The following is a 24,800-nucleotide window of genomic DNA, read 5'->3' as shown; positions in this document are numbered from 1 at the left end:
CAAGCATACCAAATTCAATAAGGATTTCAGTAATATTGTACAGTGTTTATGAAGCAATTACTGGCACATCATTCATATTGCAAGACAGATAACTCAGCAAGTTATATCACTGCTTGAAAGGCTAGCAACAACAGGCAGTTTTGGGGACCAATATCTTGCACCTCAAAGACCCCAAAACAACAAGTAAGTCCATATTCAGTTCAAATCTCAATATTGGGTCAGAGTCATAGAATCGCAAAATATAGAAGTAGGCCTTTCAGCCCAACTTGTCCATGCCTAACTGTTACTCTCCCTAGTCCCATCAACCTCCATGTCCCCACCATCCATGTACATAGCCAGACATCTTACAAAACGTTGCAATCAAACCCACATCCACCACTTCCATTGGCAGCCCATTACACACTCACACCACCCTCTTGAGTGAAGAATCTCCACTCACATTTTCCTTAAACATTTCACTTTTCACCCTTAACCTGACCTTGAGTTTTAGTCTCACCCAACCTCAGTGGATAAAACCTCCATGCACTTTTCCTATATATACCCCTTAAAACTTTGTCTACCCCTATCAAATTTCATTCTCTTACACTCCAGGGAATAAAGTCCTATCCTATTAAACCTTTCCCTAAAACATATGTCCTCAAGTCCAGGTGCATCCTTGTAAATTTCCTCTGTACTCTTTTAATCTTACTGATAACATTCCTGTAGGTAGTTGACCAAAAAGAATGCACAATGCAAATTAGGCCTCACCAACGTTAAATAATTTCAACCTTACCAGCGCCTTAAAACAAGTCACTTCAGACAGATGGGGTATGTCAGCTCATCTAGGAGAAGGAAAACTCTTATACAACATCCAAACTCCAATAAGTTCCTCACAGAACTAAACATTAAATAATTTCAAAAGTGGTAACAGCTTTAGTGTTGATAAATTATATCTGTATACTGCTATAATTGATGGTTTCCATCTTTATATTTTATTGATTTTAAGCAATTATCCACAGCCAAACTTACGGTCTGCTCATAATCGGCGAGACTAGCAAGCATGAAGCAGCTAAATAGAATAACATATCACAGCTATTTTCAATTTTTTTCTTAAAATAAAAATGTATGAAATTTAATGTGCCCATGACAAACATATTTTATGTTTTGACTTTGAGAAAGCTTGTGTTCATTATGCTGAGGAAAATTAATAATAGAGGATGCAACACGTTCCCATTGTGAGCCCCTAGTGTCAGCTTTAAGCATGTCTAGGTCAGCCATAGCATGCTACGACCCAGACTGAAGCTTCCTGTTGCTGGCTCAACAATAAGCCTCGACTTCAATTTCAGAATGCTGTACAGCTACAATGTGGCAATTTCTCCACTTTGCATACAAATATAATTTGCCTTTTTGCTTCCAAGTGTTTTTTAATTAAACCCAGAGAAGCTTGTGTTTATTGACAGCGCTGCAGGATTAACAAAGAACAGGTATAATCCATGACCAGGCAGATGTAGCTGGTTAAATACTTCAACAATTCTGATCCGAGAAAATACATTTTAAAAATACGTTTATATTAAAAGTTACGTTTCAGGGTTCCTTAATGTTGTTATAGTTGGGGGGATGGTCATGTGGACGAGCTCCCACTACCTATTCAATGCTCCCAATGGTGTGCGTCTCAGATAGCCTCTGACAACCAAGTCTAGCTCTTGGCCTTCACGTGTGGCTTAGCTACTAAGCCTGGAGGAATCATTTCTACTGACTGGAGAAGGGTCAAAGGGTTACCAATGCCTTAAAAACGGTCGCTTCAGACAGATGGGGTATGTCAGCTCATCTAGGAGAAGGAAAACTCTGATCTCAAACCTCCCCTGACTTGCAAGTATACCCACTCATGGGGAAGGCTTCAGGAGTAGACCCCGAGGGAAATATCTGGAGCTGGAATCCCTATGGCAGTGTGACATTGAGTTCAATGCTGATTAACAACCCCTGTGATGCTTCTGGTAACAAACTGTATCAGTCTCTGCCGTTCCTTTGGGTTTATCAGATGTGTGGGTAATAGCTTGCTCTTCATATTGCCCAAGCTTGCATATCTAGGCAGCTAAGACACAACATCCATGGTCAACTCTGACCAGTGGAGGCCTCAACTCAGCTAAGATTCAGGGCAACTAGTTCATGGCTTCATAGACCTTAAGGTGTAATATTTTTAGAATTGTATGGCACAGGAGGAGGCTGACTGTGTAAGAAATTTCCAAAATTTGCTTCACCTTTTTGATTTTTTGATACTTTATTTAGAGATACTCTGCGGAACAATTAGAAGAGAAATAAGAAAGAATAAAAAATATGTGTATACAGTGCCCATAAAAAGCATTCATCCCCTTTGAAGTTTTCATGTCTTATTATTTTACAACATTAAATCACAATGGATTTAATTTGGCTTTTTTGACAAAATAGAAAAGACTTTTCCATGTTAATGTGAAAACTAATTGGACTAAATTTATTAGAATAATTAAACACAAAATAATTGTTTGCATATTTACTCACCTCCTTCAAGTCAGTATTTAGTAGATGCAACTTTGGCAGCAATCACGGCCTTGAGTCTGTGTAGATAGCTCTCTATCAACTTTGCACATCTGCAAATTGCAACTTTTCCCCATTCTTCTTTACAAAACTGCTCAAGCTCTGACCGATTGCCTGGGGGGGGCTGTAAGTGAACAGCCTTTTCAAGTCCAGACACAAATTCTCGATTGGATTGAAGTCTGAACTCTGACCTGGCCACTTGAAAAACTTTGCTGTTTAAAGCCATTGTTGTGTAATTTTGGCTTTATGCTTGGGATCATTGTCTTGCTGGAAAATAAATCATCTCCCAGGTTGCAGTTTACTTGCAGACTGCATCAGGTTTACTTCCAGGATTTCTCTGTATTTGGCTACATTCATTTTGCCTTCTATCATCCCAAGCCTTCCAGGACTTTCTGCAGTAAAACATCCCCAAAGCTTGATGCAGCCACCACCATGCTTCACAGTAGGGATGGTGTGTTTTTACTGATGTGTGTGTTTGGTTTATGCCAAAAGTAGCATTTAGTCTGGTAGCCAAAAAGCTCAATTTTGGTTTCATCAGATCATGGCAATAGTTGTTGTATGCACAGTCTCTCCCATCTCAGCCACTGAAGCTTGTAAGTCCACTGGACTTGTCATAGATCACTTGTTAGCCTCCCTTACTAGTCCCTTTCTTGCATGGTCACTCAGTTTTTGTGGACAGCCTGCTGTAGGCAGATATACAATATTAATGATTGACTTAATATCCATGGGATATTCAGTGACTTGGAAATTTTCTTGTATCCATCTCCTGACATGTGCTTTTCAATAAACTTTTCAAGGAGTTGCTGGGACTGTTTTTTTTTGTCTTCATGGTGTAGTTTTTGCCAGGATACTGACTCACCAACAGTTGGATCTTCCAGGTACAAGTGTATTTTTACTACAATCAATCGAAACACTTTGTCTGCACACAAGTGATCTCCATGTAGCTAATAATGCGACCTCTAAAACTTCTAAAAACTTTTAAAGATTAGAAAATTTTAAAATGTGACTCCTAAAAATTAGCTGCACCAGTGATGATTTAGTGTGTCATATTAAAGCAGGTGAATACTTATGCAATCAATTATTTTTGTGTTTTCTGTTTGTAATTAATTTAGTCACTTTGTGGAGATCTGTTTTCACTTTGACATGAAAGAGCTTTTAAGCCAAATCAAAACCATTGTGTTTCAGTGTTGTAAAACAATAAAACATGAAAACTTCCAAGGGGGGGGGGGGTGAATACTTTTTATAGGCAATTGTGCTCTTGTAGTGCTACTGTGACACTGTAATTCCTTTTCAATGAATAAAGTATCCTCTATCTAACAACTATGCTCCTGTTTTCTCTTTCCTAGAGTATTTTCCCATTGAAAATAAAATATAAAAAAACTTCTCACATTTGCTATTGAATCTGATTCCATCACCCTCCCAGATTATAGCTTCCTTTTTCATAAAAGAATGTTTTGTTATCTCCCCCTGCCCCCTCTTCAATCTGTCTCTGGTGTTTTTGTTAATTATCTCCGGGTAGAAGCCTTTGGATTGCCTTTCATTTTGTTCACTTAGCTACTTTAAATACGTGATAAATATCCAAGGAATTTACAGGTTGTTAACAGACAGTGAAGTTAATTGCATGCATATGGTATAAACAACATGAGGCTCTGGCTATGGAGCTCTGCAAATGGATCAGCAAGTGTATCTGCTGAGCAGCTGAGGCTCCAAGGCATAAAAAAGATCCCATACACGATCAGTGATTTAACCAATCTCAGACCAGAAAGTTTTTTTGCAAGTTAAAATTAAAATTGTATCTGTACTTTTGGCACTGGGAGGAACAATCTGGTCAAGGTTCTTTCAATCCCTGTAGGATTTGCGTGTGTCTGCACATCAGGTAAGAGATTTGGCACATTACCATCGATAACTAAATAGTCCATTGTCAGTCACTTCCAAAGTCCCAATAATAACAGCAATGTTATGAGAAAAATTGGATCCAGCTAAAATAAATGGCAAGTGATCAACATATTACAGACATTTTAAGATGAACAAAACAGTGTATTTAATATGGAATTTCCACTTACTGGTACATTTGTTCATTTCTGGCGTCCGAACGCCAAAGTGTCCAGGTGGGCATGATGGCAAGCAAATGCCAATCTGCCTAATGTCATTCCTTTCCAGAAGGATGAACAATTTAGGCAAACACTTTAAACATCCATTGTACTCCGAACATAGCTCACACCCTTTTGGACAAACTGGAGTAACCTCCGTGCTTACTGTAAAACAAAAATGCACAAGAAAAACTTTAAATGATCAGGTTAAAGAAACTCACAATACTGGCTCCCAGTACATTTAGCACTGAGAACACTGTAATTCGTTTTGTTTCTCTAGGATTTTTTTAATCAAATACTGGATACCACAGTTTAGCAGTAAGTTTTGACAATGCACACTTCACTGCCAGAGGCACTGGAAAAACTTACTAAGTTTCTATCCCACACTTTGGCTTAGGCACAACTAAATTATTTGCTTCACTCATAAATGTGCCAGTGTGGATTTTCTGTAAATACTTGAAATATTCCATTGGTTCTTTGAGAGAAATATTCAGGTGGTGCAAATTTAGCAAAAACTCTGCCACAGACACATATACCACTTTAGATTAAATTAAGTTCAACATTAACCGCCAGTAAATAATCACTGGACTTCAGTAGCAACATCTTAAACCCTAAGTGGACGAGTGAACGGAAGTGGAAGTGGAAAGTTACTGCAGGAACAGAAGCAAATTTTACAAAAAACAGTGTACCAAAGCTCTTAATTCATCAACAAAATTTCTCCCATCCCTAACATCAATATTAACACACTACTGCCATCAGTGTTTTATCATCAGTTAAAACTTGATTCTGTTAGATCTATAATTACTGGACAGTTCCTTTAAGAGGAGATGTTAGGACATTTCATACTTTCCTTCATTATGTGCTTTGCATAGTAATTAAGACGTTGCTGACTACAAAAAGCTAGTTTGGAATTGCCATATCTGACCCACTGAAAGGTACATGAAGATCAGATGACAAAAACAAAATGACAATTAAGCTTATTTAAAGCAACACAACTTACAATATCTTGATCAATAACTAAAAAATGGAATTTTAATTCCTCCTTCTTTGAGCAAAAATTGAATATGTGGTCCATTTTTCAATAACATTCTATTCCCTTGTATAATTTGCACAAAATTTCATTGGAAAATACACAATTTTGAAAGGGAGAATTTACCAGTAATGATTAAAGGAAAGAAAGAATTTATTGCATTTGTATGCCACTTTATCCAGTGTCAGCAGGCCACACAAATCACCTTATGATCATGTGACTACTTTTGACATCATTAGTTGGGTGAATTGAAACTAACAACCATGGTCACACTAATGTCGGCAGTCAGAGTCGATGACTGAGAGAAGGGTCACCTAGGGCACCAGAAGTCCCTTCCTTCTTCTGGTAGTAATTTAAAATCCCACATGTATTGTGGCTAAAGCATTTGTTTACTTGGTTAAACCTGTTTTGAAGGATGGGGAATTGTAACTCAAAATTTTTACAGCTTTGCATGGCGTAGGGTATGCATTCAGGGCTATGCCAATGACTATTGATTTAGCCTCTCATTCACTTTTTTCGACTGTTGCACTCAATGTTTTAAGATCCTATTCACTGCAGCCTCAATTTCAGACTATTTGCTTTAGATTTGGTTTTAAATCTCTCTTCACCCAATTCATATAGAACTGTTGTTATCACAACACACACAAAATGCTGGTGGAACACAGCAGGCCAGGCAGTATCTATAAGGAGAAGCACTGTCGAAGTTTCGGGCCGAGACCCTTCATCAGGACTGACAAATTGTTGTTATTCCTTTTTCCATGCCTTGTGATGCACTCTTTTTTTTACCATTTCCTCATTTTGTTAGCATTTAGCATAGGCGAATTGCTAGCTCAATGCTCAACCCAACGCAAATGGAAAGCGTGCAATGAGGCTGGCTAGATTTGAACCCAGGACCATTCGCCTCAAAGTCCAATCCTGATGGCGCTACACCACTGGACATTTACTGAACTGCAAAACACACTATTTCCCATTGCAACTACTTATCATTATAATGTTCTCCACTTCCTTCTTTCAAGCCTGTTTTTAGTTGCTTGTTTAAAACCCTCATGATTAAACCGTATTCCATGTCAAAACCCAATTTTATCGCATGTTGTTTCCTCCAAAGTTTATACTTCCCATGTCTATATTTAAATCTCTTCATTCATCTTCCTCCTCCACCACAGTTCCAAAAGAATCTTTTGAGTTCCAAGTTCTCTTTCATATTACAAGTTCTGTAATGTTTATCACAAGCACATTCCTTCCTTTTCCTTTATTTCTTTTAAGCAACATGACATTAAAATAGTATCAGATTGCTTACAGTCAAATGATCCTTAATATTCCTTCACCGACAGTGGTTATCCCCACTCTTTCTCTATTGCTGGGCAGTTTCTCTAAGACCAAGCTTAAGATGAACTAAAGTTTAGTTTGCTGAGCACTGGGAAATCAAAAGAGCTATCTTCAAGCAAATACATATACATTCCTCTCTCTAGTCGCTGATTCCTCTTGAAGTTAAATATTTGCTATCCCATTTGACCAAGTACTGAGCTTCTTTCCTGATAACCACTTTATATTAGAAACTTCTTTCTAATTGAGCATTGGCATCTCAATGGGAACATCCATGTGATATCCCAAGGAGTCCATCTCACTGCATATACTGCTATTATTATATGCTGAGTAAACGGATGACATTATACCCACCAGTGGAAAATATTCTTTACTTTGAAGTTAGATATGAAGAAAAGGCAGTTTCCATTTCATTTCCAGCAGTTTTCCTGTTCCCAACTACTTGCTGCAAAATCATACATCTACACTTTTGGCATTTTTAGACTTGACTACTAAAATACATCAGCAACTACTTACCCTAATCCATAATAAACTTCCACATGTGCAAACTTCTGCTGTGCTGCCTGTAACCCAGGCAGTGCCAAGTCTCACTCATCCATAGGTTTCTTCACTTTAATGTTTTCCAGCTTGCTGTAACCTCAAATTTTAAAGTCTTATGCTTGTTTTTAATTACGTTCATGTTTTGCCACTCCCTAACTCAGAAACAACACTACAGCCTACAATCCTCTGAGTTCTTCCTACATTAGTTTCTTCTGTAAACCCCTCGCTCCAACACACAGTCACACACTCACCCATCCTTTCAATTATTTCCTGAAACACCCCCACTTTCAGATCCTCCTTTGGAACTCCCTCAAAACTTAACACTTTGACTAAGTTTTCAATTGTCACCATTAATATTTGTTTTTTGGTTCATTCTGAGGTGACCTGTAATTCTTTAACATGTTTAACTAAATGCTAGTTAATTGTGATTTTTTTTTGAAAGAAAATATTTTACTCAAATTGCCTGCCATGCTTACAATGTCACAGGGTTTAAGAGATGTAGATTTCATATGTACTGAAATCATGAATTATTCTGTATAAATACAAGTTAACAATTTTAAAATATCATTTCCATTTGAAATGCAATCCATTTAAACCAATTATTTCAATGCGTGTCAAATACTTGCTCTTTAATTTCCTTTTTTTTAAAATATATTATTTGGTTTAACTCATCAGTACATTGATGTTTATGGAACGGCTTTGAAAAATTGATTACACAGTATCTACAAAAGTATGAATTTGTAAATGAAAAACATTTTTACTGAATAGAAGAAAAGCTCAAATTAATTAGTGGTTCTTCAAAACATAGAATTCAAGAGGATAGAATCTTTTATTTATCTTTGAAAATAATCATATCTTTGTTGTGGTTAAATAATCAAAACTGCACATAATCCTCCATCTGAATTCATACTAATTTTTTAGGTCTAAAAATTTTTTTTTCCTTTCTTCTTTAATTCCATGTCAGGAACTGGAATTGCTGGCAATGTCAATATTCATTGTTCATTCCTAAAGACACTAGAAAATCTTCAAGCACCAGAAATATTGAGCAACAGTAACAAATGTGTCTTCTGTACTCGATCCCCCAGCTTTTTTGCAAATATATTTTCTATTACAGTTATGTTTTGTGACTATGTTTTTATTTTGAATTAAACATGGCTACAAGATTTTTTGGCTATTACACTAAATAGTGGAATTTGTAGATAGTGCATGTTGTAGACAGAGTGTGCTGGTCTTGGAGGGAAAAACTATTTATGATGGTGGGTGGAGCGTCAATTCAGTGGTTAGCAGAAGACCTAACACTGGTTGCAAGGTTTTCATTTATAATAGCATCCCAACTTGAAAACTTTGCAACTTTCTATTTAATTCCTATTCTCGGTTGTCTCTAATTTCCCTTGCAGCTTACATTACTTAGTCTGTTCAAAGTTTCCTTAACACTCAAACAGAAATTGAACAACGGATCTTCTCTAAATTTAAGCATGGTATAACATCACAAAACCATTGAGTGTGAGTAGGCGGGGGGGGGGGGACATCCTTCCATTTAAGCAAGATCACCCCCTAGTTATAAGAGAAATAAAAGCCAAAATGTGCCAATCAGATGTCTCTGAAATAGTATCTTTTCCTCCAACAATACCAAATAAGGCAGTCAAAGGGTTAGGCTTAAAATTTACTTTGAAAATTTACAGAGAAAATTTGGAATACTTCCTTCCAGTATTTTTCAAGACTTGGACATGTCCAAAACATATGAATTAGTGAAGCTTCTCGATTATTACATTTATCACAATAGGGGGATATATCAAAATAAAAATAAGATAGCTTATTCTTGGTCATGTGAGCCCTATAGACCACTTTAAATTGAGGGGAGGGAGTGGCGGGCACATAACAATGAAGTGTTAACCAATTTAAAAATTCCATGCTGTTTCCTCAGAAGTTGAAGTCTGTAAATCTTGTTCCCAAAGATTTTTAATTTTTTCTAAAGGCACATTTCTCATTCCTAGCAACATGCCATAAATATTGGATATTGAACCATTATAAAAATTGTCATTTTCCCGTTGTTCAATTTCTGAATCTAGTCAAGACTTCCAAACATTGTGGGGACCATTTTTGAACTATTTTGAAAATCCTTGATTTGCTCTTAAAATACAGACGTTGGCTAATAACATATTTCACTATATGATAAGGATGGGTTTTTTTTTCCTTTTTTCTTCCTCTACCAAACAGTTTCGATCTTGGTAGTGGGCTTAGATTTTTTTTTGGATAATAAAATTAGCACATTTCAATATTATGATTTAATTTAACTTACATGAATTGAGATTCCAAGTGTGATTCAAATATAATGTATTTGATAGTATTTTATCCTTTTTCTGACTTATTATATATATCTTCTTTTACTCTGTATTCTTCTATGTAGAATTTAATAAAAATATTGAAAGAGAAAACTCAAATAGGACACATCATTGCCCACTAGAAATACCAGCAGGGTGTCCAAGGATTATATTATATTCCTGCCCTAAATTCATTTGACAAATTGTAAGATTAGCTTACAGATTTAAGTTAATTTCTGGCTGGGTGGAAGCTTATAAAAGATAGGAAAGAGAATGACAAGACCTGTGAGTTATATTTGTTAAATGCAATGGTTTTTATTTAAGAGATGCTTCTTTCAATTTGTATTCTAACACAGGAAAAAAAAACATTGAAATGATTCTACATCAGCTACATGAAGTAATTTGTCTCCTGAGATACATTCAAATGCTCAAATGTTATTTTCCTTGTGAAAATAAAATTTTATGTCACCAAAAATACTGCTAATAAGACTGCTAATTTGACAAAAGGGTTAGAGAAAGGCTGACATTGATCTTTTGGAGGGCTACGTTCACTTTGACATCTAACCATAGATTGAGTATTGTTCCCCTTCAAAAATCTATGTATGGAGGAAAACAAAAATGATGTGTTAGGATCAGAATCAGGTTTACTCTCACTGTAATAGCTCATAAAATTTTTGTTTTGTGGCAGCAGTACAAGGCAGGGTATGAAAATTACTGTAAGTTACATAAATAAATAAACAATGCAAAAGAGGAATAATGAGATAGTGTTCATGGGTTCATGAAACATTCAGAAATCTGATAGAGGAAGGGAAGAAACTGTTCCTACAATATTGAACATGGGTCTTCAGGATCCTGTACCTCCTCCTCGATATTTAATATATTATTATATATAATGTGATGATTTGCAGTAAATTTTATGGATATCAACATGACAAAGGTACTTCCAACTTCAAATGCCTATTTCAAAACGAAGTATGTGTTGCGAGTAAAATGCTTCATTCGTACGTTCTTAATAATAAGCCTAAACATCGCTTTCAAATGAGCATTGCTGTACAACTGAGACAATTTGTTCCAACTTATTTTTTTTAAAAGAACAATGATAAATTTTAACATTCTTATAGCTATCAATTAATTATTTTAAGCAAATATTAAGTACTGATCTTTCGCCTTTGGACATAGTTCAGATCAAAGCCATAATATTGGAAGAGTTACATTGGTGCAATCGAGGTTCCACCTGGACACTGAATTTCTGATCATCTAATCCAGAAAGAATTCTGCTGCCAACAGAGTGTAGACAGCTACAATAATGACTCCCTGAGAGCCAGCTTTGATAATCTCAGCAGGTATGATGATTTTCCAGTTAATTTTGAATGTTTTATTATTAAATTGCCAGTCCAAATAATCTAAGAAATGGAAGGATGATGGGCTTGGGAATGGTAAAATGTCACTATGACAACTTTCACTCTGAGGCTACTTGTGATATTGAGGCAAGATAGAGGAAGCTGCAACTGTCTATTGTATCTGCTCTTATTGACGGCGTCTAGTGTCCCAACCACATCTGATTTGCGCATAACATGTTGAATAGTTTTCTAATGATGCAGATGTTTCTTTGACATCATTCGGAAGATAATTGCTTTATTAAATTAAAGAATATCAAGAAAAAATAATGGAAAATAATTTTACACTTTACATGATTCAAGAGATAACCAGAGGCTATTATTACTGAAAGTGGGGTACATGAGTGAAATAGAAAAGATGAAATGTCTTTGCTCGAAGGGAGGCATCTTCCAACTCCTCTCAATCTGCCAGCATAACACAATCCCAGGATAACTTCAGCATGGACTGGACTGACGTGGAGTTCCACAACATCTTGGTCGCAATTTGCTTTAAGAAACAATTCATGTTGATGCATATGATTACCTAATTTCTAAGTGGAAATTGAATTGGTAGCTGCATCATGGAACAGTTTAGTGATGACTTTTTTTTAACAGTCCCATCTGCTATTAATCATGAAGTCATCTCCATTAAACAAGCAGATCTTTTATAATGTTGATACCAGTGCCAGTGGTGCAAGCCGAAGTTTTTCTATTAGTGACCTTTATCGTTTTTGTTCTTTTCTCATAGCATTATTCCCACAACCACACTGCATGCTTGGTGCGAGCCTAATCTTATAAAAGTTATCCCCTTGAGGTAAAGAGGATGCATTAGTAATGCTGATGTTATCCCGCACTGATGCATGTGGCACTAAGTCCACAAACCAATTCTACTTCGTCAGAACCTTGGTAGTCAGCACAGGGACGCTTTTGAAACCGAATGGATTTTAGATTTCTTTAAAATGATTTCTAGTTGTTCACTGCACTTGGCAGTCTTTTCCAAACATTTCGAAATGTTTGCCAGCTGTTAGTGATATCTGCAAGTATGCCTAAACCATGCAGGCATGTATACATATAACATCTCAAGCCATCCACAGCATCAATAATGGGGTGCATGATATTTAGTCATCATTTGTACTACTCCTGGAGAGATATGCGATCTTTAGAAACAAGAGGCACTACAGATGCTGCAAATCTAGAGCAATACACATAACGTGCTGGAGGAGCTCAGCAGTTCAAGCAGCATCTATGGATGGGAATAAACAGCCCATGTTTCAGGCTAAGAGTCCTGATGAAGGGTCTCGGCCTGAAATGTTGACTATTTATTCCCATCCATAGATGCTGCCTGACCTGCTGAGCTCCTCCAGCACACTGTGTGAATTGCCCACTTTAGAACATCAGTGCAGCACCATCACAAATATCTCATTATTTTAAAGTAATGTCAGGAAAGAATAGGATGAGGCTGTGAGTTCCTCATGTCTCACCTACAATGACAAGCTGTAATTTAAGAAAGCTTGACCTCGTCAAAAGATATGAACCTCCTGATTTTCAGTTATATTGTTCTGTCTGTCAGTTTAGGAATAGTTTGTTCCCCCTGCCATCAGACTTCCGAATGAACAAAGAACCAACCCATGAACACTACCTCACTATTTTTGCTCTCTTTTTGTACTTCCTACTTTATATATATATTTCTTATTATATTTTATAGGTTTTTATATATTGCTGCAAAACCACAAATTTCATGACATGTGTCAGTGATATTAAACATGATTCTAGTTCTGCTTCACGCAATTCCAGGCTCATCTGCAAATCAAAGGCAGCCCTTGCATTGCAGTGGAAGTTTGCAGACTGGAAATTGTCTGGTACTGGGAGAGTTTGGGCATTGAGCAGATGGTGGAGTGGGGGTGCTGGTGGGTGGCTGAAATACAGGTCATGGGTAACAGGTTAATACTTACGCAGGAGATTAGTACCTACGGTGGAAGTCATGTGGAACGTGGAGACAAATTGACTACATCTGCTGAGATGATAGAAAGGTTGAAACGGAACAAAAAAAGCCATATTACTTAAAAAGACCTACCTGAAGGGTTCCAAACACTGGATTCAAGCAAGGATTTTCCCAGTGCATTTCTATTTAAACACCCGTGGTCACTTCACTAGCTACGTCCTGTACCTAATAAAGTGGCCAGTGAGATTACGTTTGTGATCTTCTGCTGCTGTAGCCAACCTACTTTAACATTTGATATGTTGTGCATTCAGAGACATTCTTTTGTATACTACTGTTGTAATGCGTGGTTATTTAAGTTACTGTCACCTTCCTGTCAGCTTGAACCAGTCTGGCCATTTTCTTCTGATCTCTCTCGCTATCAAGGCATTTATGTCCACTGAATTGCCACTCACTGAGTGATTCACTACATTCTCTGAATAGTTTAGAGACTACTGTGCATGAAAATCATAAGAGATCAGCTGTTTCTGTGATACTCAAACCACCCCATCTGAAACCAACAACCATTCCGTAGTCAATATCACGCAGATAAGATTTCTTCCCCATCCTGATGTTTAGTCTGAACAACAACTGAACCTCTTGATCATGTCTGCATGCTTTTAATGCATTGAGAGTTTCTGCCACGTGATTGGCAGATTAGATTAATGAGCAGGTGTACCTAATAAAATGGCCACTGAATCTTTGAAGAGGCCTCATAAGCAGTCTGAGCTTTTTAAACAGTTCTTAGACCTCAGGAGAATGTGCTCAATCTCCTTTATGTCAGCAAGTCATAGAGGAGCTAAACGATGGTCCTCATGGGACTCATAATAAAATTATGACTTCCCTTCAGAAAGCAACTTTTCATTGAAATTAAGTCATATTGTTTGCAGCATGTTTATAAGTGATCAAATTTCAGTTCAAATCCCCCTCTACAGTCTTTGAGTTGACTCTTTGGTGCAGGTACTCAGGTAATCAATAATCTTTAGTTCATCTTTGGTGGTTCTACAATGAAGGGTAGTTGTCCAACATTCATCAGTAAACCAACAATTCCTGTTAAAGGATGTTTTAATCTGTAATTACTCTGTTATATTGAATTCTGCTGTGTATAAATTGGCTGCTGTGTTTACAAGACTACAACTGCTACAACATTTCAATGTGTTTTTATCTTTGAAGGAAAAGTTCTGTGGGCTACAATAGCAAGAGGTCTTGAGGTCATGTCTAAGTGTTAATCTACTTCTATAAATAAAATAGTACCTTACAGTAGTGGTTTGAGTTTTCCCTAAATGTTATCAGAATGCTTCCTCATTAAAACTGAGAATGGGTTTTAGCATTCCTTATTACGTATTACACATTTCTCTGCCATCTGTCAGTCGCTTGTTCCATCTGCTTTCACCCATATGATCCCAATTTGATTAAAGTCACTGATATATCTCAGTGAAACTGTAGTATGAAAGGACCAATTTCATTAACCTGCATGTATTGATTTAAACTGCAGTGGTTAGATTCTAACATGGAGACTGCGGATAAACCCAGATGCTATAAGGCACCACCAGACCAATCTCACTTCAATCAATTTGAGATAAAACAGTCACAGAATCAGAGAAATACACAAAGAAACAAACCATTTGACTGCCAAATCCATGTTGACTATCAACCACCCATTTACACAGAAGCTACGTTAAACCCATTCTTATTTTCCCACATTATTATCAGCTTCTCCCTGGATTCTCCAACGCACTCACACACCAGGGACAACTTGAAGTGGCCAATTCACTGATCATCCCACTTGCATTTGGGATGTGGGAGAAAACTGGAGCACTTTATTTCAATCTGCAGCAAAGGACTTCAGCAAAGCTATTGAGAAGCATTGGTTTAATCTGTGCCTTGGCAGGACCATTCACTTCTAGACTGTATTACATATTACACACCTAGTCCTAACATTATGCAATACCAGAATTCAGATTTGATGTGAAATTATTTTTTTTTTTTGCTTGGCATTGCTTGGACGACCTTGTAAATTTGGCACCAAAAGGAGTCGATTTTATAATCAGTTCCTTCTGTGTTCAGGGAAAAATGGCAATGCTTGTTGGAGACTAATCATCTGTTTGCTACATGCTAGAAAATATACAACTTTATCTGCAAGTGTTTAAGTAAAGATTGGTTGAAACCCATGTTCAGCATCTAAGCTGGGACTGATAAAAGGCAAGTTATGTTTGCACCACATGATGAACGTGAAATCACCAGAGAGAGCTGTTTCATCTTTTTAACATTTAACGTGGGTTTTAGTAGCTGAATCTACATCATCTACAACTTCAAATGTGCATGAACACCAATGTCATTATCAAGAATTGCAAAATCCTGACTGGAAAGCATGTTACCATTACTTCCTTGCCGATCAGTGAAACTGTTATGTTAATAGGGTAAGAATGTTGCTGAAAGTTGCTATTTCATTTAGGCACTATTTTAGCCATAGGGAAGTATTATTCTTAATAAACTACCTCTATACCGGGTTTCAACCCAAAACATTGACAGTTCTTTTTGTCTCAGAGATACTGTTCATCGATTGAGGTCCTGCATCATTTTGGCTGACTCCATCATCCTGGTCCTATATCTTATTGTCTTATGTGACACAAGGAGAAGGTAGGAGAATGGGGCTGAGCGAGAAGTGGATAAGCCATGATAAAATGGCAAACAGACTCGAAGGGCCAAATAGCCTAATTCAGCTCTATATTATGGTCTTATGTTTATTGTTGAAATATAAATGATAAACAGATAAAAGTTGAGACAATTGCAGTGCTTAAAAGGCAGTTAAATGAGTGCTTGGATCGGAAAGGAATAGAGGGAGATGCGTCCAATACAGGTAAGTGGGATTAGCACTGATAGACGTTGAGGTATGCATAGAGAAGGTGAACTAGAAGGGATTGCTTTTGTGCTGGATTATTCCATGATGCTATGAAATACAGACAGGAAGAAGCAAAATAGATGAACAATGCTATTTAAAAAGAAGTCTTTTAAATACTGAAGGAAAATCAGTTTGGTCCTTCTAGTTCACTCAGGTCTCAGATATTGTAAATTTTCACCTTCAGCTGGTTGCCATGCAAAAAGTTCAGGAACCAAAATATGCCTGACTAAATTCAGATCCCAACAGATGTCCTGCTATGTTGCCGTGCTCCATTAATGTCTATTCTCATCAAAGAAACAGATGACCTGCTGAGTTTTTCAATATTTTCTGTTTTGTTGCACGTGAGATCTTTCATATACAACATTTTTTAATTATTGCCATTGGCAACCTGAAAGGTTGTTTTGCCGTTGCCACGAGTGACCTGACTGAGAGGTATTTAGGATGGTCTGCAGCCAAGACAAATGGCTGTGACAATAAACAAGCAATAACCAGCTGTTTGGTGATGCAGAAAATGCAACCTCCCTTTCATTTCTTTTCACATTCCTTTGACATGGATTGTAAGAATCAATGGGCTGGACTGTGTTCTCAGTGGCAAAGGAATGATGCTCACAGTGCAGAGTATCTTTTTTAATATAATATCCCTTAGAACAGAATCCGTTTCAATGGATTAGTGACTTGTGGCATCTGTGAGCAGGACAAAATACAGCAAGTGTCTTCAACCAATCACACTCTTTTCAGCAATAGGCAGATCCATACCTGGAATTACAAAGAGGGAAATATAACTTATACTCAATTTACTGGTCCCTAAAGGTTGTTATATCCAGGGGTGGTAATGGGATTAAGCTCCCGCTACCTATTAAATGCACCCAGTGGTGTGCATCTCAAATAGTGTCTGACAAACAAGTTCAGCTCCTTTCACATGCCGCTCAACTACTAAGCCTGGCAGAACCGTTTTTTTTTTACTGACAGGATAAGAGGCAAGAGAGGTTACTGGTGCCTTAAAACCAGGGCTTTGGACAGATGGAGTTTATCAGCTCATCCAGGAGAAGGAAAACTCTGATCTCGACCTACACTGCCTTGCAGCTTCACTCGCTCATGGGGAAGGCTACGAGAGTAAACCCCAAGGGAAAAATCCAGAGCTAGGGTCCTTAAGGCAGTCCTATGTTGAGTTCAATGATAACTGGCAATTCCTGCAACAATTCCTTTAGGTTCATCAGCTGTGTAGAGAGGGAGCACTTGTTATATGGGCAACAGCTTGCTCTCCATATTGTACTGCCCTTGCTTTGCGTATCTAGACTGCTTGGATGCAACATCTATGGTTGAAACTGACCACCAGAGGCCTCAGACTTAACTGATAAACAAAATGTTGTATAAAATATCCACTACATAAAGTGTAAAAGAGAGGTGGAAGTGGATATCAGACCGTTGGAGAATTAGTAATGGGGAACAATGAAATGGTGGAAGAACAGAAGTATTTTTTGTCAGTCTTCACTGTGGAAGACACTAGCAGTATGATGGATGTCCCAGGTGTCGGGGTCATGAAGTGTGTGAAGCTACCATAACAAGAGAGAGGGTGCTTCGGAAACTGAAAGGTCTAAAGGTGGATAAGTCATCTGGACCAGACCATGTACACCTTTGGGTTCTGAAAAAATTAGCTAAAGAGATCGGGGAGGTATTAATAATGATCTTTCAGGAATCACTAGGTTCTGGAATGGGTTCAGAAAACTGATAATTGCAAATGTCACCCCAGTCTTCAAGAAGGGGGTGGCAGAAGGAAGGAAACTATAGGCCAGTTAGTCAGATCTGACTGGTTGGGAAGATATTGGTCAATTACTAAGGATGAGATATTAGGATACTTGGAGGCACATGATAAAATAGGCCGTAGGCAGTATGCTTTCCTGAAGGGAAAATCTTACCTGATAAATATTTTGGAATTCTTCAAAGAAATAACAAGCAGGATTGACAAAAAAGAATCAGTTGATGTTATGTAATTGGTCTTGCAGAAGGCCTTTGACAAGGTGCCACACATGAGGCTGCTTAACAAGCTTTGAACCCATGGTATTACAGGAAAGATGCTGTAAAGCAGTGCTAAGCTGTGGCTGATTAGCAGGAGGCAAAGAGTGAGAATAAAGGGAGTCTTTTCTGGCTGGCTGCAGATGACGAGTGGTATTCCACACAGATCTCTGCTTGGACTGATTCTTTTTACATTATATATCAATGATTTGCATGATGGAATTGATGGTTTTGTTGCAAAATTTGCAGACAATATGAAGATAGGTGGAGGGGCAGGTAGTTTCGAGGAAGTAGAGTAACTACAAAAGGATTTAGGCAGATTGGGAGAATGGCAAAGAAATTTCAGATGGATTGCACTATCAGGAAGTGTATGGTCATGCCCTTTGGTAGAAGAAATGAAAGGATTGAGAATTTTCAAAGTGGAGAGAAAATACAACTGAGGTGCAAAGGGACTTGGGAATTCTTGTGCAGGATTCCCTTAAGGTTAATTTGTCGGTTGAGTCTGTGCTGAGGAAGACAAATGCAATGTTAGCGTTCATTTCAAAAGACTAGAACATAAAAGCAAGGATGTAATGTTGGGTCTTAATAAAGCACTGGTGAGGTCTCCATTTAGTATTGTGAGCAATTTTGAGCTGCTTATCTGAGAAAAGATGTGTGGAAACTGGAGAGGGTTCAAAGGAGGTCCATGAAAATAATTCCAGGATTGAGTGGCTTGATATATTTAGAGCGTTTGATGGCTGTTGGCCTGTATTCACTAGAATTCAGAAGAATGAGGGGTTACCTCATTGAAAACTACTGAATGGTGAAAGGCCTTGATAAAGTCGATGTGGAGAGGATGTATACTGTAGTGGGAGAGTCTAAAACCAAAAAACACAGCCCCAGAATAGAGGGGTGTCCTTTCAGAAAGGAAATGAGGAGGAATTTCTTTAGCCAGAGAGTGGTTGATCTGTGGAATTCTTTACCACAGGTAGCTGTGGAGGCCAGGTCTTTATCTATATTTAAGGCAAAGGTTAATTGATTCTTGATTTGTCAGGGCATGAAGCCAGGAGGTTGGGGCAGAGAAGAAAATTGGATCACCTATGATGAAATGGCAGAGAAGACTTATTGGGTCAAATTACCTAATTCTGCTCCTATATCTTATGGTCTTATGATCTAAAAAAATGTGGTTGAAGAGTAAGAAATTAAAAATATTAGCATAAATATTTGGGAAAGAAGTTGTTGTTAAACTTCAATCATTAACATTCTTACCAGGGAATGAAACTCCACACAATTAAAATCAATTTTCAAGACAAATTTCAGAAGTATCTGCCACTTAATACACCATTAAATTCCACTGACTCTTGGAGGCAGAGTTAGTGAGAAAGAAAGTTCTCACCAGAGTAGCTGTCAGTCTACTCTTTGAGAGGACTGAAACTTTTGAAGAATCATTTGTCTCTGAGAGGAACCTTCAGGTTTCTGTATTTAATTCTTCATTCACAAAGTCCTGAAGTAATTTGCAAACTTATTTGTAACAGCAATGCATGATATTAATACTGGAATATCCTGACCAATGCCATCAGCAGTTTCCATGAGTTTATAATCGTGTCACAGGAAATGCTGGCAAAAATTTTGAACTGCCTCATTTTGTAATCATGAAAATGTCAAAATGATAAAACAGAAATACATCCTTGGTTGCAGTTATTGAACATGTAATGTATAATTTATCTTCTTAATCCTTTAATTCAAAAATTCCCTTACACTAATTTCAACTGAACAGAATTTTGCAGAATGTGATGTGCATATGCTGTTAGGTCACACACTGAGTATTTATAGCCAACGAGAAACTTCTGCAGTGTTGTTTCACTGAAGGAATATTACCAATCCACAGAAAATGCACCAGGAATTTCTTAATAAGGAGGCAGATCATCGGTTGTATCCCAGTCAGTTTATGCCTGCTCCATTTAACTGTATGTTCCAGCATGATCTTAGGCACAGAGTTCCATTTGGAGCTCAGCTAACCGCACTCCAGTGCAGCTGGGTGCAGCCTGGCTTGTTGCTGCTGTCATAGAACAGCCTTGACAACCAGAGGGCTCCACTGCAAATTGAACAAGGCTCACACAGGTTATAAAAATTGTTGCTACATCAGAATCATTGAATGCTTGTGACTGTGTTTTTCACACACACACACTCACACACACACACGCACACGCACACGCACACACACACACACACACACACACACACACACACACACACACACACACACACACACACACACACACACACACACACACACACACACACGCAAGGCCTCCATGTAAAAATCAAATAGTCTGGCACTTGCAAGCAAGGGTAGAAAATTTGAAAGTATGGGCTATAATAGAACAATTGTGCCCTGTCATATTCCTTGTTCTGAAATTCTGGAGGTTAGCATTTCCCAGTGTTTAAGGTGAGAAATCTACCCACTGTACTGTAGCTTGTTAATCTGGTGATAGTCCAATCATCCACCAGCTGGTTTATTTTTTATTATTGTTTAATTGAATTTATTTAATTGCTTTAATTGTTCCTCAAAGATTCTAAGATATTTTTTCAATTTTATGATTTTATATAAATATGTTTTAATTGTTCTTAATATCTACCTTTAAATGTTTTTAGAAATGTTTGTAAAGATAACAATGTTTGTCATTGGAAAGGAATAAGGAGTTTCTCTGCAGCAAGAAGGCAAAGTGTTGCAGAAATTCTGAGTTGTCCGCTTCCATTTCTTATAACATGTAACATGATTGCCCCCTATACCATAAGGTGAGATGTCACAGGCAAGCTTCACTGAACTGTATGGATCATAATGTTTGAGTACAGTGTCTGACATCTCTACTTCCTTTGTTCTTTCGAAAGCCACCTCACACTGCTTTGTCCATCATCATTTCTTCCCTATGTATAGTAGTGAGTTCAAGGAGAATATCCTAAAAAGGACTGCAACGGTGACATCTCCTTTGGGCTTGGGGCATGCACCACTGCTTGGATTTTCACAGCACACTTGTGTAAATCTTGTGCATGAATGGTGTCACCACAGTAAGTGATACTTGGTTGAAAGAATTCAATCTTGTCCCGTCATGCTCTGAGCCCATAATCTTCTAATCCTTTTAACACTGTCTTCAGATTTTGGAGGTGTTCCTTCCCATTATTGCCTGTAACAATGATGTCATGCAGGAAACAATGAAAACCTGGACAATCTTGCAGCACCTGGTCCATAGCTTTCTGCCAGAATGCAGATGCAGACGCTACTTCAAAAATAAGCCTATTAGGGCAATAAAACCCTTTGTGAGTGTTTATGGTGAGAAGCATTTTGGACTCTTCTTCTATCTCCATCTGTAGCTAGACCTCAGCTAATTCCACTTTGCTGAAGTGTTTTCATCCAGAATGGTTTGCAAATATATTCCCTATCCTATACAGAAGATATTGATCTACTCTCAGTTATAGAGTTGATGGTGGTCTGAAAATCACCGCAGGTCCTGACAGACCAATCCTTCTTGGCTACTGGTTCCATTGGTGTTGCCCACTGGCTCAAATCAAGAATTTCTTCACCCTCTATGCGATCGAGCTCACTGGCTACTTTACCACAGCTAGTATAAGGAATTGGATGGGCTTTGTAAAACTTGAGAGCAACATTTTCTTTTAGCACTATTTTACCATTGATATGCTTGAACTTTGCAATGCCATACTGGAACATTGCTGTGGCATCATACAGTACCTTTCTTAATTTGCTTTCATTTGACTCTATTGCAAAGGATGTGGCAGGCAAATAGTGAATAGATCTCCAATTAAGTTCTAGTTGTCTCAATCACTAATATCTCCACAGTGCTGGCTCTCTTGTTTTAATCACATACAAACCCAATGTGTTTGTTAGTTGTTATATTTCACTGATACAAATGTCATTCCTACGGGATTTATATTTTCTTCAGTATAAGTTCTCAGTTGGATAGCTGCAGACTTCAGTTCAGTATCTTAGAAATATTGTTCAAATTCATTTTGTGGAATGATTGAAACAGCGAACCATTAATCAATTCCATTTTAATTAATTTGTAAGTTATATTGCGGTATCTTCTTTAAATTTTTACACTCAGTCCTGTTTCACTCTTATCGTTATCAGATTTTTTTCAGTAGAATGCAGATTATTGCTCTTTTTGAAACTGCAACTTGACTTTTTATTTTTTTCTCTGTGCAGGCTATTTATTTTTGTCTGACAATACGCTCTTTGTGTGTGTCCCACTTCTTTGCATTTTTTGCAAGATTCACCTTTAAGTCTGCATTGGTCTGATGCATATGAGCCCCTGTCACAATGGTAACACAATTTGTGCAACCAGGCAGGTTTCTGTGTAGACTTTTCAATTGTTTCATGCTCACTTTATTTCCTGACTGGAACTCAATAATGTGTCTGTTAGTTTAGAGGAGATCTAATGTACAAGGAGTTACTGTTGTGGATAACATTAAACAAATAGATCAAGTATGCTATTAAATCATAAAGTGCAAAAATGGAAATTAAAAAAGTAATGAGGTAGTGTTCATGGGCTCAAAGTCCATTCAGAAATCAGATGGCAGAGGGAAAGAAGCTGTTCCTGAACTATTGAGTGTGTGTCTTCATATTTCTGTATCTCCTTTCTGAAGGTAGTAATGAAAAAAAGGCAAGACCTGGGTGATGGAGTTCCTTAATGAAGGATATTACCTTTTTGAGGCATTGCTCCTTGAAGGTGTCCTGGATACTATAGAGGCTAGTACTATTGATAGAGCTGGCTAAATTTACAATTCTCTGCAGCTTACTTCGATCCAGTGCAGTAGGACCCCCACCCCTACCAATTCCATACAGTGGTGCAGCAAGTTAGAGTGCTCTCCATGTTACAACATTGCGAGTGTTGTACCAAATCTCTTCAAATTCCTAATGAAATATAGCTGCTGTTCTGCCTTCTTTGTAGCTATATCACTATGTTGTGTGTCCAGGTTAGATTCTCAGTGATATTAACACCCAGGAACTTAAAATTGCTCACTCTTTCCACTTCTAGGAGGACTAGTGTGTGTTCCCTAATCTCATGAGTGGAATTATGACAGATCCAATTCTGAGTAGGTGGGTGCGAATTATCAGTATACTTAGCAGAGGATATTTAATGATATGGAGATGCAATAGAAAGAAAGATGTTCATGATAATGGCTTTGCCTTAAAATGCTATGTGTCTCTGTCTGAAAGAGTCAAGACATAGTACACCTCCAATACATACAAATCACTGAGTGCTACTTTATGTAGGCACAATCAGTCTATGTATATAAGTTACTTGTACATTGTGTTTTATTGGATTGGTTTTATATCTTTATTTATTGTGTTTTTATTTTTGTTTTTTTATTATTTTTTTTATGCATTTTATCCTGCATTGGATAAGGAGCAGCAATCATCTTGGACTCCGTTACACCCCTGTATTGAAGTATGACAATTAACATTCTCAAATATTGAATCTTGAGTGATTAAGGCTTTAACAAAACTACATGATTCTTAGTTAATAATGCCAAAACAAACTACAGAGCTGCACACAGTTTAGTGCTAAAAGCTATTTTAAATTACAGGGCACATTCTGCGAAAAACACAAAAATGAAGTACTCAGCTTTAAAGTTTTATAAAGAGCTCCTGATGAACTGACCTTGTACCAGAACATACATTAGAAATTGATTGTTCATACCAAGTTGGACCAAAGTAAATGCAGTGATTCCATTGCTGTCCCCAGTATCAAAGGGCTAAGGAGGAGGAATAAGAGCCTTGGGTTGCATTCCTGTTCATCATCTGAGGACAACTGCCAAAATATACAACCATTAACCCCTTATTATAGAAATGTATTATCAGCCAAGATGGTCGCTGGATCTAAATTGTTTATTCAAACCATTTGACTCCAATATAGTCCTTACAATGTGAGTGGAATTGGATGAGAATAGAAGTCAGTGGCTCCAAGAACAAGAAAATAATGAATGTGACATAGCAAAATGGTACAGTATGTAATAGTGTGTAATATGGAATGTAAAATGTAATATGGTAATATAGAATTACACTAGTGTCGAAATTGAGAAAAACACAAATCAGTATTCCTCTCCTCAAATCTTGTTTATTTATCTGGTAAAGAAATAATTGTTTTATTTTTTCAGCATTCATATTTTCTAGCAGCAGGCTGCAGGTCAATAATCAGCAAAATATTCCTCCAGCGCAACAATGTTTGTTGACAAATCCTTGTGGTGTGCAGTGACTGCAGGCAAGTGATGAAAGAGCGAAATGCAGGAGAAAAAGAGAGAAAGACAGGGATTGAGAGACTGAAAAAAAGCAAAGACAGAGGGGCAGAGAGCGGCAGAGATGGTAAGACTGCCTTCAGATGCACATGAAAATTCACAAAATTGACTTTCCTGGGATATGATGTCATCTGCTCCCCTTGATTTGACCAGAATGGCATTGTAATTATTCTCAATTATATATTAATCTCCACATAAATCATATGAACACAATGAGATCACTGCAGCCTTGTAATTATTCACAGGTATGCATTGGTTTCTAAATGAATTATTCAAATGTCTCAGTTAGATCATTTCTACCATGTAATCACACCCAGGTATTAACTTACTTCGTACGGACAACTCATGTTCCTTGATTGGGACTTTAATGCCTTATAATCACT

General features: G+C 37.5%; 1 protein-coding gene across 2 annotated transcripts in view; it reads right to left on the bottom strand.

The window, feature by feature from the left end:
- rspo1 (R-spondin 1) overlaps nt 1-24,800 on the bottom strand; it is a 176,461-nt gene that overhangs the window by 105,238 nt on the left and 46,423 nt on the right. For both annotated transcript variants that reach the window (XM_059954375.1, XM_059954376.1), the window contains exon 3: nt 4,614-4,805. In XM_059954375.1, coding sequence (XP_059810358.1) covers nt 4,614-4,805 — 192 coding nt within the window. The remainder of the gene's footprint in view (nt 1-4,613; nt 4,806-24,800) is intronic.

This window comes from Hypanus sabinus, chromosome 30, assembly GCF_030144855.1.
Source record: "Hypanus sabinus isolate sHypSab1 chromosome 30, sHypSab1.hap1, whole genome shotgun sequence".
Lineage (NCBI taxonomy): Eukaryota > Metazoa > Chordata > Chondrichthyes > Myliobatiformes > Dasyatidae > Hypanus > Hypanus sabinus.
Note: the sequence above shows the minus strand (reverse complement) of the source record. Positions and strands in the feature narration are given on the sequence as shown.